Source organism: Equus quagga, chromosome 10 (assembly GCF_021613505.1).
Source record: "Equus quagga isolate Etosha38 chromosome 10, UCLA_HA_Equagga_1.0, whole genome shotgun sequence".
In the NCBI taxonomy this organism is placed as follows: domain Eukaryota; kingdom Metazoa; phylum Chordata; class Mammalia; order Perissodactyla; family Equidae; genus Equus; species Equus quagga.
In genome coordinates this window covers 80,290,769-80,307,608 of record NC_060276.1, presented here as the reverse complement: position 1 = coordinate 80,307,608, position 16,840 = coordinate 80,290,769, and the positions used below count along the sequence as shown (strand labels likewise).

Below are 16,840 nucleotides of genomic sequence, written 5' to 3'. Positions count from 1 at the left end.
AATGGCAACAGCACCTTTTTGAATCACAGAATTCAAATGCTGGTACTGGATGAGACATGGTCACACAAGGGCAGGGCCCAGACAGAATGCTTCAGTTCAAGGGATTCCTCCAACTCAGTCTACCCAGGAATGCCCCAAGGCAGGGCTTGCCCCTAAGGCACCCAGCCAGCCTACAAAATGGTGCCTTATTTTCCCTTCGTGCAAACAAGGTAGTGTTTACCACACTTCATCACCAGCCAGGCTTGTGTGTTCTCTTCTTTCCTATATCCTATCCCCAGACCCTTCCAGAGACACAGAAGGCTCATCACTGTTCCCCCTACTCCCTCTGCCGCCCAGGTGAGGATCTGTGGATTTGGGTGGGAGGAAGACAGATGGCCTGTAGCCCATTGCAGGAACGTCTTGTCGCTGAGATCTGTTGTGGACTGGTAAAGAAATCATCACCCTTCCAGGACCACACACCCCCCCCCCCCCGCAGATCCACCAGCAACCTAGCCTCTAGCTGCAGGTTTAGCTGTCCAAGAGGGTTTTATGAGGGGTCAGCCCTCCAACCAGTCCAACCTACAGGATTGGGGATAAACTGTTAGCCTCAGGGATCTGCTGATGATTTATTTCTCTTGTAAAAGGAAGTGGGGGTTAAATAAGGGTATTGGGTTTGCCAGTTTCAGCCACTAGAGACTTTTTTTTTTCCTGAAGAATGGACGAAACACCGTGTGTGTGGTGGGAGGTGGGGGGGGAGGGGGCAACACGGTGGGGCTTCTTTTAATATTTAGGTGCTTCAGGGAGAAGCAAACCATTCCATCTGTATTCCCCTATCCCACTGAAACTGGTGCTTGGAGTTGGGGGGTGAGATCAGTCCATCAGTCACCAGCACTGTCATCAGCGTTGCCAGAGAGGTCGAGGACAGACATCATGGTATCAGACAGCTTGCTGGCAAGTTTATCTGCAGATGGAGAAATACAGGCAGTCACTTGGGTGGCTAGCTTGCCAAAAGGAAGCCTGCAGTAGTTAGCCCACATCTATCCTTGGCCTGCACCAAACTCCGAAACTGGCTCATTTACCTCTCAACACTACACAAAACAACTGGTGGGCTGCTGGCAGCCACTGCTCAACCTCACGGGTAGAACCATTGTCTACCTGTGAAATGATCACCCCTACGTAGCTTCTATCTCAGAGTGTCAGATTCACTGGGATCCAAGTATTTTTATCCCTTCCTAGTATCAAAACAGCAAGTTTTTTTTTACTGTGTTGAACTTAGCATTCTGCCAGTACCCTCAAAGCACTCACAGCAAAGAGGCAGCATGACTGTAAGAGCTTTGCGCCTGAAAGCTCACCTCCCATTCCTCGAGGCACACTGAGGAATAGTTATGTTCCTCAAGATTCCCCTCAAACATCACCTCCTCCAGGAAGCCTTCTCTGATCACCCCTACTCCACCACCATCTCCAGGCTGAGTTAGGTTCCCTCACTATGCTTTCTATGTCTTCAGCGTGCTGACAATGTCTGTTTTCTTCTCTCCTCTCCACTCTCCAATAAGACCAGGACTTCACGAGCAATTCATCTGGGGATTCCCAGGAGTCAGGGTGGAATCAGGCCAACAGTGAATGGTTATAAACACAGCCTAATTGAAAGAACTGGGCCAATGGAGTCAATCAATCCTAGGTTTGCATTTTGTCTCCATCAAATATTAATTGTCTTACCTTGAGTGTGTCACTTAACATCTCTGGGCCTCAGTTTCCTCAGTTACCAAATGAGGATAAGACTTTCACAATAAGTTAGTGAAGATCAGTATGCCATGAAGACCTAAATGGGCCAGCCACACAATGGACCACCATCAAAATGGAGGAAGTTCTTTTGTGAATTGACATGGAAATATCCCCAATACATAGTGAATGGAAAAATAATGTGGCAAAACTGTACGTTCAGTAGATTGGCATTTGTATAGAAAAAGAGAACAAAGAATATATAGGTATTTGCCTGTGTTCCTATCTCAGGAATGAGATATAAGAAATTAACTAGTTGCCTATCGGGGTAGGCCTGGATGACTAGGGGATGGGTAGGAAAGAGACATTTTACTATATATCCTTTTGTACCTTGAGTGTATTGCCTAGTGATAAAGTAAACGTTATATATAGCCAGTAAGGTTCCTAACACATAGAAAGCAGCTGATAAATAAATGGTGTCTATTTGATATATAGGCTAGGCCAGCGGTTCTCCAAGTGTGGTCCCCAGAGGAGCAACATCAACATCAACTGGGAAACAGTTAGAAACACAAATTAGCAGGCCCCACAGCCAACCTACTCAATTAGAAACTCTGGCGGTGGGTCCCAGAAATCTGTTTTAAGAACCTTCCAGGCAATTCTAATATAAGCTAAGGTTTGAGAACCATTGTGCTAGTAGGTGAGCCTCCTAACCCACCCCTGCCCTCTAACCCTGGTCTGGGGCTGGATACATGGAGATACTCATTCAGGAGCCCCTAAATCAAGGCCCCAGGTGGGCTCTTTATGGAGCACAGGGGGGTGGTCAGGTGCCCCCACCTGTACGCTTCTGCATCTTCTTCTTATTCTTCAGGGCAGATGCCAGAGCCTGGCCCTGCTGCAGGGGGTCCGTCTCCATGATCCTCTGCAGCATTGGGCGGCGGTCTACTGGGCAGACGTCCACTGTGCTATCGTTCCTGGGGCGGTGGTCCACATTGCGCTTAGCCCACCCCATCTGATGACGGTTTGGATTGGTGCAATACCCAGTGAGATCTCCAATCTGGGGAGAGAGAGGATAACAGTGAGGTCTGGGTCCCCAGAGTACCTCCAAAGACTTTTGCAGAGGAGGCAGGGACAAGCTTAGGTAAGAACAGGGAGCCTGGAGCCATGCAGAACTAAGCTCTAAGTTTGGCTCCACCACAAATTAGGTGCTTAGCTAAGCTCTCAGTCACAGTTTGCTCCTCTGTGAAATGGGAGTGGACAATGGGTAGCTTGCATGGCTTTTATAAGAATAAAATGAAAAAGCAGAGTTACCTGATCAACGACAACTGGTATTACAATGATTCTTTGCTCCAGTGACCCTTCAAGGTCTTACTCAATTTGACAAATATTTTCTGACAACTATTTTGTGCCCAGCTCTGTGTGGGGAAATGCTAGAGAAATGAGTCAGATGCAGCCCCATCTTTGGGAAACAACTAGGCTAAAGAGGATACAATCAACCATACCACAAGTCAGAGTGCAGTAAGTGCCCACCAGAGAGACGCAGCATAAGTGGCAGACGTTAAGAGGATGGTCGTGGTCAACACAGTTCTATTGATGGGAAGGTCATTCCTGAGTGAAAATTGGAAAAACACAGAGCATACCTGGGCACCCAAAACAGTGTCTGTTTGGCTGGAGTGGAAGGTAGATGTGGGTAGTAAAAGTTGGTATTGACAGAAAGCTCACTATGTGCAAGGTACCATTCTAAGCACATACATATATGCATATGTATACATATTTAGGTATATGTATACAGGTACACATGCATATGTATTAACTCACTTAATCCTTGCAACAATGCTATATGACAAATAAGGCACCTAAGGTCACACAGCTAGTAAGCAGTGGAATAAATTAGAACCCAAGCAGACAGGCTTATATATGTATGACCACCTGCTACACTATAGTGGGGAAAAGGCAAGGCTACCACACTATAGAACTCTGGGGTTGCAGGGGGGCACCATTCACAATATAGCACACCAAAATGGTATCTCCCACACTTGTGCAATGGAGTGACCCTGCTCAGGGCCCTGAACCTGAGTCTGGAACTTGTAGTGTAAGTGGAGAACTACTACAGGTCCCTGAGGAAAAATGGTAGGTTCTGGGGCTTATGGACTCAGTGAGAAATATTATCAGGGGATAGCCTTAAATATACAACTTGACAGTGATTTTCCTGTAAGCACCAGGGGAACCTTTGAAACTATGTAAGGATGGGAATGGTGTGATTCCTGACACTGCCCCAGTGCACGTCTCATCGTCTCTTACAGAGTACACGTGACAGTTTCCTTCCTGGACTCCCTGCCTCCCCCCGGCCCCTTTCTTTCTAACCTGATTTTTGCCCCAGCCGCCAGTGATAGTTCTAATACACAAACCTGACCATGTTGCTTCCCTGCTTAAGAAACCCTCCCAGATAAGAACAATCTACAAGATGTATTCCTAAGTGAAACAAGCAAAGTGCAGAACAATATGAATAGCATGCTACTATTTGAATTAAAATAGATCTCTGTATCTGCTTGTAGGTATATATATGTGTGTATAAAGATGGAATAGTTCTGAAAGGATGCTCAAGTCTGCTAATAGTGACAGCCTCCAAGGAGGGGACAGGGTGGTCGGGAGATAGAAGCAAGACAGAGACTTACTTTTCACTGTATACCCTTTAGTGCCTTTTAAATTTTATACATGTATTACCTAGTCAAAAAATAAATAAAAAGAAAAAATATTTTAAATAAACAAAATGGAAAAAAAAGTAAAACCCTTTGGAAAAACCGATCAACTTTCAGTGTTTTCCTACTACCCATGGTTGAAACTCAAACTCAAGGCCTTCTGTGATCTGATTCCAGGTTCATCTTTCCTCTCTTCCACTCCCACTCCAGCCACCCTACACCACTAACAATTTCCCCAAAACACCACGCTCTCTTTTTGAGCCTTGCCATGAGCACAGGCTGCGCCCTCCCCCATGGGCTGCTGCCCTCCTTGTCCAGAGAATTTGTCAGCCTTCAAGAGATGGCACAAGCATCAAGGCCTCTAGGAAGACTTCCCTGACCCACAAGTAGTAAAGGTCAGAGCCCTTAGATCTATGCTTTCCCAACCTCTGCCTCCACCCCTAGCTTATATGTATCCTACCATAGCGCAGATGTCTGTGTCTGAAACCCACTAAACTGTGACCTCCTGAAGGGCAGAGATGGGGGGATTGGCAGAAGAGGAGGCTGAAAAAGCCTGCAACACGGCTTATCGACTTGATCCTGTAGGTGCTGGGGAGTCATGAAAGGGGAGGTGACATGGTCAGATCAGGAAATTAGAAACCATGGGACACATGTCCAGGTAAGAGAGGATTGGAAGCTTAGACTAGGCTTATAGGAATAGTAAGGACAGAAACAAGCCAACAGCTTCTCAAGAGATTTAGGAGGGAGAAGCCAGGGGACTAGGTGCTGACTATTATGGGATACTGGATACTAGATAAAGGGAAGGAAGAGTCAGGGATACTTACGTTTGCAACCTGAACAACTGGGGGGCTAGACAGGGATACCTGTTCTCTGGGCTGGAGTCGGGCTAGGAAAGCTGCTTGATTGAGACAGCATGCCTCGTCCTTGGACCTGCCAGTGCTTGGCAAATGACACACCCAGCCAGGCACCCAGGGAGCCCAGAGGGAGTGAGTGAACAATCCATGTCTCCCTACCATTATAGGCAGACCTCGCGGGAGCCAGGCAGAAGGGACTGACCACTTCCCAGAGCCCTGGGTAAGCAAGAGTTGCCATGAAGAAACGGGACAGGTACCTTATACACGGTGGTTTTATTTTCCATGGCATCTGCTATTTTCATCATCGGAGAATGGAGCCACTTGATCTCCATTTCGCGCGGGTCCACGTCACCCAACAGCTCATCAGATTCTCCAGTGGCCAAGCCTTTAACACAACCAACACCACTGTCAGGGCCCTGGCTTTTCCTTGATGCCAGCCCCCTGGTCAGGCCTCAGTGGAAAAGATATGTGGATGCTGCCCAGAGGAGTTGGGAAGGACAGTTCTTTCATTCCTGCTGAGAGGCCATATGACAAAGGATTAAAGGCCTGGGTTTTGTAGTAGGGTACTCGCCTGATGGAGCTGATCTTGGAACCTCAGTTTCCTCATCTGGAAAATGAGAATGCCATAAGCCCTATGACACAGGGGTGCTGTGAGTCATAGCAGAGGATTCCTGAAATGCACTGGCCCAAGACACTGTTCTGTAAATGGTAGCAACTGGGATTCCCTCTCCAGGACCAGGCCTCTCTCCCCCTCCCTCTGGCCCCTTGCCTGGAGCTGACCTCCACTGCAAACCACAAATGTACCCATTGCCCTAGGCCCATACTACGCTCACACCTGTTTCTAAACTTTACCCTCAGCCCCTCCCCTGGGCCTCTAATCTCTACTCACTCTTCAAGGTCCAACACTAGGGCCAACTCCTCCAGGAAACTCTCACCATTAACCTCTCCCTCTTCTCAATTTCCCAGACCTCAATCTTTTTCCAAAGTGCATGCTCAGTGATAGAGCCTCTCTTGCCTTCACATCCAGCCAGGGTCAAGCATCACCATAAGAACATGAGCTCTAATTCCTCCCAATTGCCCACTTGAGAGAAGAGGAAAGTAAAGTTCAGAAAGGGGAATGACTTGCCCAAAGCCATATGGGGAATAAACTCTGAAGTGAGCAAGTCCTCTAGTCCTCATTTGTGATCTAAGGACACTAAAAGGCCCAGAGGAGGAAAGCTACTGGCCATCAAGAGAAACATAAAAACTGGAAGCCAGTCCAGCTAGGGCTTTCTCCATTATTCTAGAGTGCCCACAGACAGGCCCAGAGAGCACCAGGCACCCTTCTAGGGTAGGATAGAGAAGGAAGGAGGAGCCCTAAGCCAGGGCTGCAGAATGGTAGTATCTGAAGAGATACTCCTACAGGAGTTTCTGAAAGACACACCTCTGTACCCCAGCAAATAATCATCTTAATAACAGCTAATATTTACCAAGCATGTACTATATGCCAGGCACTGTTCTAAGTGGTTTTACATGTTAAACAAGTCTTCACAATTATCTTATCAGGTGGGTGCTAGTGTCTCCGTTTTACAGATGATGTCATTGAGACATGGAGAAGTTAAGCAACTTGTGCAGCATCATACAGCTAACAAGAAACAAAACTTGGATTTGAATCCAGGCAGTCCATTCCCACTCAGCTACTCTGAACTGGGGAAATCTTAGACAACAGGGCAGAAGAACTGGTTTGAATGCCACCCCTGCCTGCCACTGACAATGCGCCATTTGGCAAATATCATCTTTCTGTCACTCAGATGCCTCACTCGCCAATGGGGGTGAGAATAAAATCTAGGAGCGGACATGCAATGGCTGAGACAAAGCTTAGGGCAACATGAGACAAGGGGTTTTTGAGAGGAGTGTCTCAGTCCACTCCAGGTCCCAAGAGATGGGGAAAGGAACCTCACATTTCCTGAGCATCTCACTGTGTACCAGGTACTTTGCTGATTTTTTCCTATTGACCAAGAGCCCACAACCACCTCCATGGCCCAGATTAGAATTCTCCACCTTGTGGGAGAAGACACTATGCTTAGAGCTGGTTAAACAATTTTGCAAAAGCCAGAGTAGGGTCAGGGCAGGAGGAGGTCAAACGTGAGATTTGGTGTCAGGTCTGTGTGGCTTCACCAGGGCAAGACAAAGTGCTGGGCAGGCCAGTCCACTCACCACCACTTACATTCCATGGTGTCTTCGTTGGCCTGCTCAGTATCCTCAATGTCAAAGACCTCAGTCATTTCCTTAACGATCTCAGCACTGAGATGGGCAGGTAGAGTGTGGGTGGCAGGTGGAAGTGTATAGAAGCTGATCTTCCCGCTGCATTGGGAGGCGGGAGGAAATTGGTAGTGATGTCATCAAGAGAACAAATGACCAAAGAGAAGATGAGTTGCCAAATCAGAAACAGTGAGGGACAACAAGCAAACCCAGACAGTGGCTCCTGAACAAGAGGCTGAGCTGCTGGATAATCGCTGGCCATAAATTCCCGAGCAGGACATGACCTGGCGCCTTGGCCTTCCCTGTCCTGGGACCCAGGAAGTCAGGCTGCCCCCACCGCTGCAATGAACATAGATGAGCCCCTTGGTGGAACCTGACGCCCAGAGGGCCTCATCCTTACCTCTAGTCCCCTCCTCACCTCACCCAGTCAGCCAGGACAGCTTTGGCCGCCTGCTCCTGACTGTATATGCCTCCCTTCTTCTTCTTCCCCAAGCGGTGGGCCACTGCAGTCAGAAAGTGCTCAGTGGTCTGGAACCCAGAGACACCGTAATAGTTGGAAATCTGGTAAAGGGAGGAAAAGAAATCATGAGGAAGAATGAAGGGCCCTTGGAGTAGGGTAGGGCATGAGCAAGAGCCCTGCGTACCTCCTCCAAGTTACAGCGCTGCAAGATGGTCTCCACCGGGGTCACGGGGTCTCCCAACTTCTGCACATGGATGCAGTTGCGCAGGATGGTGCCCACCTCTGAGTTGGGTCCTGGAACAATGCCTGGGGCATCCAGCAGCCTGATGAACTTGTCCAGGTAGACCTCCTGCATAAACCTGGGGTGGGAGAGAGGAGATGACAGAGGACACTGACAAGCCCAGGTGTGTCTGGTGTCCTCTAGGCCCCAGTCACACAGTTGAGAGAAGCGGTGAGGGGCAGATTGCGTACAGATGAAGGTGGAGCGATGTGGGGCCGGGGGCTGTGGAGCCCTACCGACCTGGAACTGATTCTAGTCTAGCCTCTGCCATTGGGAACTGAGCTGCAGGACTATGGGCAAGCTTCTGACTCTCTGAGGCTCAGCTGCTTCATCTAGGAAGCAGAGCTGTGTATTCGTAGCCCAGTCTTACACATCTGCTAGGAGGCTTCAAGGAGCTAAGAGGGAAGCACCCAGCTAGGAGCCTGGCCCACACCTAGTGTGTGTCAGGTAAACAAAGGCTGTTAGTGAGATTACCACACCCAGGGAAGAATCAGAGGCTGGTCTAAGATAAGGAAAGGGACAGGGGCTGAAGGCATGGGAGTTGGGTGAATGGTAGGGTCAAGGAGCTGTGGAGTGGGGGAACAGGCAGGTGCTTACTTGGTGACCCCAGGAACAGCTCCCACACTGCACGCACGGCTGCGCTTCAGGCTATTGATCAGGCTGCTCTTTCCAACATTGGGAAGGCCTACAAAGGAGCAGCAGATGGGTCAGGGCAGGAAGGGCCCTCAGGAACATTTGGGCCAGCCTGTATGTGAGTGGCCCATGCAGGGGCAGTGACCAGGACACAGGAAAGCCAAAAAGAGAGCCAGGCCTCCTGCCTTCCCACCCCAGGCCCTGACCAAGCCCTCACATGGCCTTTCTAGCCCTCTCCTCCATTTGTGAGCATATTGACTAGACAAGGCCCTCGTTCTAGATATGACACTCACCTCCCACCTACAACCAGCCTGAGAAAGGTGCTCAATGCAAGGCCTCTGTGACATGATCTAACAGAAGGTAGACATTTGCAAGTGTCTGTGAAAGAGAAAACCATCTCCCCTGGTGTGTAATTCACCTGGCGAGGGGGCTTAACTCCAGATGCTAGTCTCTGAGCAGCTGTCTGCTTGTGGTGTGGTATTTTTCTGTTTGGGCATCTGTGAGTACCTCTCAGTATGAGAATTTCCTTGTGTGTTTCTCCCTGAGTCTCTCATTCCCACCATTGTCTTTCTCTGTGGGCTAGAATTTACACGTATATCACTTTCATGGATGTGCCTGGGTGTGTGTACGTACCCCTCGTGCGTGGAAGGTACATGTACACCTCTTTTTCTCTGTGTCTCTTGGTCTCTTGGTTTTTCTCATTCTAAATATCATTGCTTTTTCCATTTTTGTCTTTCTTTCCTACTCACGCTTTCTCTACCGCATCTTTCCTTCTCTATGTATCTCTATAAGCATCTTTCTCTGCCGGTTTGTCTCACTGTCTCTCATTCTGGCCATTGTCTTCTGATTCTCCCCACCCTGCCAATTCGGCCTCTTTGTAATTCCCTCTACGCCAACTCATCTCATCCTCTACGTGTTCCTTCTTTCTGTGGGCTTGTCTCTCTCTCTATATATGCCCCTCCACACCTGTTTCACTGTGTCTCTTTTTCTCTCTCCCTGTCTATGCCTCCCTAACTCTCTTCTCTGTCTCCATTTCTCTCTATATATCTATCTGTCTCATCATAGACACATCTGTGTATTTGTCTCTCTCCGTGACTCTGGGTGTGTGACTGTGTTTGAGGGTTGAGTGTACCTAGGCACACGTGTCTCTCTGTGGCTCTATTTGCTTGGGGAGAGCAGAGTTGGGGTGAGTGGGAAGGGTGAGGTGGGAAGGACTTGGTCTGCAGGTGTTTTGCCTCTGGATCTGTACATGTGCTTGTGGATCTGTATGTGTGCATAGGACTGTGTGTGTGTTCCTGTGTCTACATCTTGGCTCTGGCCTCGTTCTATGTGCTTCTCTCTGAGTCTGTTTCTCTATCCCTGTGTTTGTCTCTCTCTCGTTCTTTCTTTGGACATGCACATCTGCCTCTCTACATACCTGGGGTGTTTCTAGCCCTCTTATGTCTCTCTCTGCAGGTCTCTGTGCACAAGTCTGTCTCTATGTCCTTTCTGGTATTTCCTTTTTTTTTTTTTAATTGAGTTATTGATAGGTTACAATCTTGTGAAATTTCAATTGTACATTAATGTTTGTCAGTCATGTTGTAGGTGCATCACTTCACCCTTTGTGCCCACCCCACCTTTCCCCTGGTATCCACTAAACTGTTCTTGGCCCATAATTTTAAATTCCTCATATGAGTGGAGTCATACACAGATTATCCTTCTTTCGCTGGCTTATTTCACTTAACATAATTCTCTCAAGGTCCATCCATGTTATTGCAAATGGAATGATTTTGTTCTGTTTTGCAGCTGAGTAGTATTCCATTGTATATATGTACCACATCTTCTTTATCCATTCATCTATTGCTGGACACTTAGGTTGCTTCCACGTCTCGGCTATTGTAAACAGTGCTGCAATAAACATTGGGGTGCATAGGACTTTTGGGATTGCTGACTTCAAGCTCTTTGGATAAATACCCAGCAGTGGGATGGCTGGATCGTATGGTAGTTCTATTTTTAATTTTTTGAGGAATCTCCATACTGTTTTCCATAGTGGTTGCACCAGTTTGCATTCCCACCCTTTCCGGTATTTCTTTGTGATCATATCTCCCTCTCCCTGCATGCTTCTGTGATTTAATTCTGTCTTCCCTTTCCACTCCCCACCAATCCGACCATTTGGCTCCCCAGTTCTTTTTCTGTGTCTATTCAAGTACGCATATCTATACCTTTTTCTCAGTGTTTAGCTCTCTCTCCAATGTCTTTCTCTCTTGGCTTAACTTCCTCCCCCCAATGGTCTATCTCTGCCTCTCTCAATTTCCCTATTCCCTTCCCACCATCCTTCCCTCAGTGCCCTGGGTTCCAGAGAGGCCAAGGTTTGAGCCTCAGCTCTGTCTTCTCTCAAACAGGGCTGAGCCCCACAAGTCCCGTTCCCTTCTCTGGGCCTCAGTGTTCTTATCTGTAAAAGGGAGATGTTCATCCCTCCCTCCCACAGCTCTGGTAGGATGAGATGGTGTTAACTCAAAGCCCAGCCCTGTACATTTGGTCCATGGTTCTAACACTCAATGCACAGTGGTGATTCTGAGTATGCCTTCCCACATCCATCAATCCAAATTACCAATCACAAAACCCTTCCTGAACTGCTCCTCTCTTCCCCAGAAAGGTAATACAAAGTTCCCAGAATCCTTTTGCCAAATGAAGCCCCTGCCCAAGGAAGCAGCCTGGGCCCCATGACCTCCCCCAAGGCCTTACCCACAACGCCCACACGGATATGGGTGCGCACTTCGCCAAGGCGACAATAGTTCCCCAGAACTCTCATGAGGTTTTCAGCTCCAAAGCAGGCTTTGCTTTTCAGCAGTGACTCAGAGGCCTGCTCCACTGACACACTACGACGACTCTGGAAAATGAGGGGTATAACAGAAGAGGCATCAGGTAGGAGATGTGGTCTGGGCCGATTTCCAACTTTCAGGGAAACTTTCAGGGCCACCTCCTTGTAATCACCGAGATCCCCAACCTGAAGCAGAGGGCTTCTCACACAGGCCCTGAACACCTGCCATTTCCCTGCTCCCTTCAGAGACCCATGAGGCCTGTTTTTCCACTGTCTTTGCATCTCTAGTCTTCTCTGTCCCTGCCTTTGCTTGGACACAGGTGTCTCTTGCCTCCCTCAGCAGGGGCAGGATGGCATCCTGGCCTCTCAACAGGTGAGGTTTGAGTTCGAGCTCTGCCTCTCACAGGCATGTGCCCAACAAATCCTGCTTCCCTTCTCTGGGCCTTGGTGCCCTCATCTGCACAATGGGGACATCTGCCCTCCCTGCCTGTGGCAGGAAGAGATAGATGCCTGGCCCACATACAGCCTACCTTCCCTTGATTCCTCACACAGAACAAGCCCATTCCAGCCTCCATCTCCTTACTCCTAATGCCACCTCCTCTACTCAGAATGCTCTTCCTCCTTTTCCTCCTTCCTTACTTACCCAGCACAGCACTGCAAAATAGGAATTAACCTAAATATCCATCAATAAGAAACAAGTTAAGGAGATACATCCTTAAAGTGGAATACAAATGAAAGAAAGCTGTTAGAAAAGGATGCTTACCACATTTTTGCCATCAAAAAGACCAAAAAATTATAAATGAGAAACAGTGGTCGCCTCTTATCCATGGTTTCAGTTACACACAGTTAACCATGGTCCAAAAAGATTAAATGGAAAATTCCAGAAATAAACAATTCACAAGTTTTAAACTGCACGCCATTCTGAGTATCGTGATGAAATCTCATGAGTCCTGCTCAATCCCATCTGGGTGTGAATCATCCCTTTGTCCAGCATGTCCACTCTGTACACACCACCCGCCCAATAGTCACTTAGCAGTCATCTCGGTTATCAGACTGACTGTCACAATATCACAGTGCTTGTGTTCGAGTAACCTCTATTTTACTTAATAATGGCCCCAAAGTGCAAGAGTAATGATGCTGGCAATTCAGAAAGGCCAAAGAGAAGCCGTAAAGAGCTTCCTTTAGGTGAAAAGGTGAAACTTCTTGACTTAATAAGGAAACAAAAAAATTGTACACTGAGGTTGCTAAGATGTATGGTAACTTTTATTACAGAATATTGTTATAATTGTTCTATTTTATAATTATCGTGGGTAATCTCTTACTGTGCCTAATTTATAAATTAAACTTTATCTTAAGTATGCATGTATAGGGAAAAACATAGTATATATAGGGTTTGGTACTATCTGTGATTTCAAGCCTCCACCGGGGGTCTTGGAATATATCCCCCCTGGATAAGCAGGGACTACTGTATGTTTCTCCCAGATGAGCAAAGATTAAAATCTTTAATGATATCAAATGTTGGCAAGAGTGTAGGGAAATAGGCCATCTCACACATTCATCTACCCCACTGGTGGGAAGATAAATTGGTACAGCCACTGGGGACGGGGGTGGGCGACAATTTATCAATGTTTAGGAAAATGTAAAACGTGTAAAGCCTAGCCACTCCACCTCTCAGTATCCAACCTACACAAACACTTGCCCACCTGCCAAGACATGTGCAAGGGTGTGTTGAAGTACTGACTATAATGATAAAAAAACTGAAAACTGGGCCAGCCCCAGTGGCCTAGTGGTTAAGTTCGACACATTCCACTTCAGCAGCCCAGGTTCAGCTCCCAGGTGCAGACCTACACCACTCAGCTGTCAGTGGCCATGCAATAGTGGTGGCTCACATACAGGAGTAAACAGAAGTAGTAATGAATAAATATATGTAAAAGGGTTTGACCATAGTTTTAATTGAAGAAATATAAATTAAAACAAGAAATCTTTAAAAAAATTGAAAACTAATTTTTATTTAGCATCAAAAAGGTAGATCTCTATAGAAAGATCTCCAAGGAAAATAAAAAGGAAGTCACAGGATGAAATATACGATACCCCTAAACACTATTTTCTCTTTATATATACATCCACACATATATAAAGCACAGAAAAACATCTGGAAGGATACACACCAAACTGACAATGGTGGTTACCAATGGGTATGGATAAAGGAGATTGGAATTAGGGGTACTGGTGAATGAGTATTTAAGCTTTATCTGTAATTGTTTTCATTTTTTCTACTTTATTTTTTATACCTGGTACAAGATGGAAAAAATGTCCCCCATCACCCAGTTTCTCTCCCTAGAAGCAACCAATGTTTCTGTATACTTGCATATTTTACAATAAAAATGTATTTCTGTATTAACGATATAATTAGAAAGTAGTGCAATTTGTTTTAAAGAGAAAAACAAATGGAGGTATATATTTTTAAAATTTAACAAATAGTTAACCATATTTTCCAAATTTTCTATAGACAGTACGCATTACTCTTACATCTGGGAAAAAAAAATCCTTCCTGAAGAGTAATAATATAGGAAGGAGAAAAACGAAACTAATATTAAGAAGTCATCCAGTAAAGCAAAAAGCTCAAAGTTGAAGGCCCAGTTCAATTACCAAAGGGCTGGAGGCCCAGGGCCAACTCACAAGCCCCCAACCCTGGCCCCAGGCTACCATCAAAGAGGCTAGATGCCCCTGGCCCCAGCTTACCAGGTTTTTGACCTGATGCTGGGTGCTGGCCTTGAAAGCCACAGCTGGCAGCTCATTCCGAAGGTAATCCAGCCACTTTTCCACAACCTCCTTGGGGACCAGGTCTGGGGAAAATAGGAACAGATAGGACTGGTAAGGAGAACAGTACCTCAATGGCTCACTCCAAAGACACAGCCACCCACACCCAAGGCTAGGCCTTGGTCTCCTCCCAACAGATACCACTCCCTGTCCAGTCCCCAGGTTAGAGTGAGAAAGGACAGTATAGTCTAGGGGACAGTTGGTACTCTCTGAAGGGACTTCTGTTCCCTCATGGAAAATGGGCAAACTAGCTGTTTAGTCCCAGATGCCTTCCTTCCAAGACAGGGAGACCAGGGTGCCAGAGGCCTCTAATAGATTGTTTTCCATCCCCTCTCTGGATCATTCTAGGCTGGGCCAAATGTCAAGAATAGCTCTGACAAGAATGGCTACCATTTGTGAAGTAGTGACCATGTACGTACCAAGCACTTTATCATTAATTTTCACAACAACCCTGTGAGGTTGGTACAATGATAGCCCATTTTACAGCTAGAGAAACAGAAGCTCTCAGGTGACATGACTTGTCCAAGATCCCAAAGAAAACAGACAGCACAACTGAGATGAGACCAGAACCTGAGTGACTCCTGAGCCCACGTGCTCTTCTGCCCTAGTCTTTGGGTTCCAGCTTGGGGAAGACAGAAATTCTCCAGGGTAGGCCAGTCACAGATAAGGCTCAAAATGTCAAGAACAGAGGGCTAAAAGGTAGACAGGCTTGGACTCCATTCCAAACTTCTGCTACACTCTGTGTGTTCGTGTGTGTGTGTGTGTCTTTACACAAAAGTGACTTCACCTCTCAGATTTCTTGCTTTAAAAACTGGAACAAGAATTCCTACCTTGCACAACTGTTATGAATACCACTGAGTTGCTGGGTCTTGGGGTCTGGTCCCAGCTAGTTTTTCAAGAAGGCCTGGCCCCTGCCCTGCCTTACCCAATCCTGCCCAACACCCACCAATCTTGTTCAAGACCAGGACCAGCTTCTTGTTGCCTTCTGCCCGCAGGACAGCCTCCTCCATTTGGAAGCAACGGCAGCCTAGCGGGTCCCTGGCATCCAGGACTTCCAGAATCACATCAGAGTATTCCACCACCTGCAGGGCAGAGGATGGGTGATGAAGGCAGGGAAAGGATTGAGTAGCAATGACACAGGCCCATGAAAGAAAACGTCTCCATCTCAATCAGGAAAAACAGAAATGGAGAGGAGATGGAACTGGATTGGTGTCCTCCTCAAAGGGCCTTAAGAAATGGGTCCCCATACCTTACGGAACTCCTTGTAATAAGCCTTCCTTGTGCTCTCATCATCCAGCTGAGGAAACATATTTAATTCCTGCAAAACCTCTTCCTAAAGGAAAAAAAAAGAGAATGGTCCAGGGGAGGAAAGAGAGAGTGAGAGCCAGGGTTTTAGAAACCATGGGAGGCTGGGGGAGCCTTACAAGTCCCAGCCCAAGTAAGAATAGCTTTGACCAGCCAACAAAGCCAGGAACTAGAAGAAGAATGGATAGACCCACATGGTGCGTGTATCTGCCTCTGTGTAAGTAAGTGTGTGTTTGAGCACCAGCTAGAGGCCTTAGAGTGCACATGGGTGTGTAAGGGAGGAATGTGAGAGGGAGGTGTAAGTCAGAAAGACGATTTATGGGGGGACATGGGATGGGGGAGGCAAAATACATACTTTTTGTTAGAAAAGGGACTGTGAGTTCGAAAGTGCATATTCTGTGAGATGAGAATATATGCCAAAAGAGGCAGTAAGAAGTCCCAGAAGGAAGATGACATCCCCCCAACATATACTCCTCTTAACCCTCCCTTCATACTCTCACTCCCTCTCTCCCCCGTCCTCTAGTCCTATGTCTCCCAGCCCCCATTCCCAACCCCCAGTCTTTGGGTTCCAGCTTTGGAAAGAGGACCTATCCAGGGTTGTCCAGTCACAGATAAGGCTCAAAATGACCCTGTACCTCCTTCTCATCCTTCCTCCCTCCCTCTATCCTCATTGTTTCCCATCCTCTCTGTACTGATTCCCTATTTCCCCTCCAACGACCTCACACTCTTCCTCTTTCCCTTTTACAGAGCAATGGCAAAAGATGCTTTTAAGCAAACCCACACCAGTCCTACCCAGGGGCAAAGGCTGCTCTCTTACCTTGCGCTCAAATTCCTCTTGGCGTCGCAGGACATCCTGACAGTAGCTCTCAATGGTCCTGCGTCTGTGTCTCTCTTGCTCCCGGGCAGCTTGCCGCTTCTCCCTCATCTCCCCAACCTAACAAGTGAACACACACCAGTACTGTAGCTGACTAGATCTTCAGCCTAAGGGAGGGCTGGAAGACCAAGAATAACAGGGAATGGGTGACAGGGAGGAAACAAGGTGACATGGCAGAG

At 47.3% G+C, this 16,840-nt stretch overlaps 1 protein-coding gene across 3 annotated transcripts in view; it reads right to left on the bottom strand.

The window, feature by feature from the left end:
• Positions 1 to 591: 591 nt before the first annotated feature.
• GNL3L (G protein nucleolar 3 like) overlaps positions 592 to 16,840 on the bottom strand; it is a 29,528-nt gene continuing 13,279 nt past the window's right edge. For 2 of the 3 annotated variants that reach the window (XM_046673164.1, XM_046673165.1), the window contains exons 5-17: positions 16,605 to 16,721; positions 15,732 to 15,815; positions 15,429 to 15,564; positions 14,405 to 14,508; positions 11,587 to 11,731; positions 8,827 to 8,914; positions 8,134 to 8,308; positions 7,908 to 8,050; positions 7,455 to 7,591; positions 5,820 to 5,855; positions 5,506 to 5,633; positions 2,533 to 2,752; positions 592 to 940 (exon numbers count right to left, since the gene is read on the bottom strand). In XM_046673164.1, coding sequence (XP_046529120.1) covers positions 858 to 940; positions 2,533 to 2,752; positions 5,506 to 5,633; positions 5,820 to 5,855; positions 7,455 to 7,591; positions 7,908 to 8,050; positions 8,134 to 8,308; positions 8,827 to 8,914; positions 11,587 to 11,731; positions 14,405 to 14,508; positions 15,429 to 15,564; positions 15,732 to 15,815; positions 16,605 to 16,721 — 1,596 coding nt within the window. In that variant the 3' untranslated portion in view covers positions 592 to 857. The remainder of the gene's footprint in view (positions 941 to 2,532; positions 2,753 to 5,505; positions 5,634 to 5,819; positions 5,856 to 7,454; positions 7,592 to 7,907; positions 8,051 to 8,133; positions 8,309 to 8,826; positions 8,915 to 11,586; positions 11,732 to 14,404; positions 14,509 to 15,428; positions 15,565 to 15,731; positions 15,816 to 16,604; positions 16,722 to 16,840) is intronic. The other variant, XM_046673166.1, reaches the window with a different exon arrangement.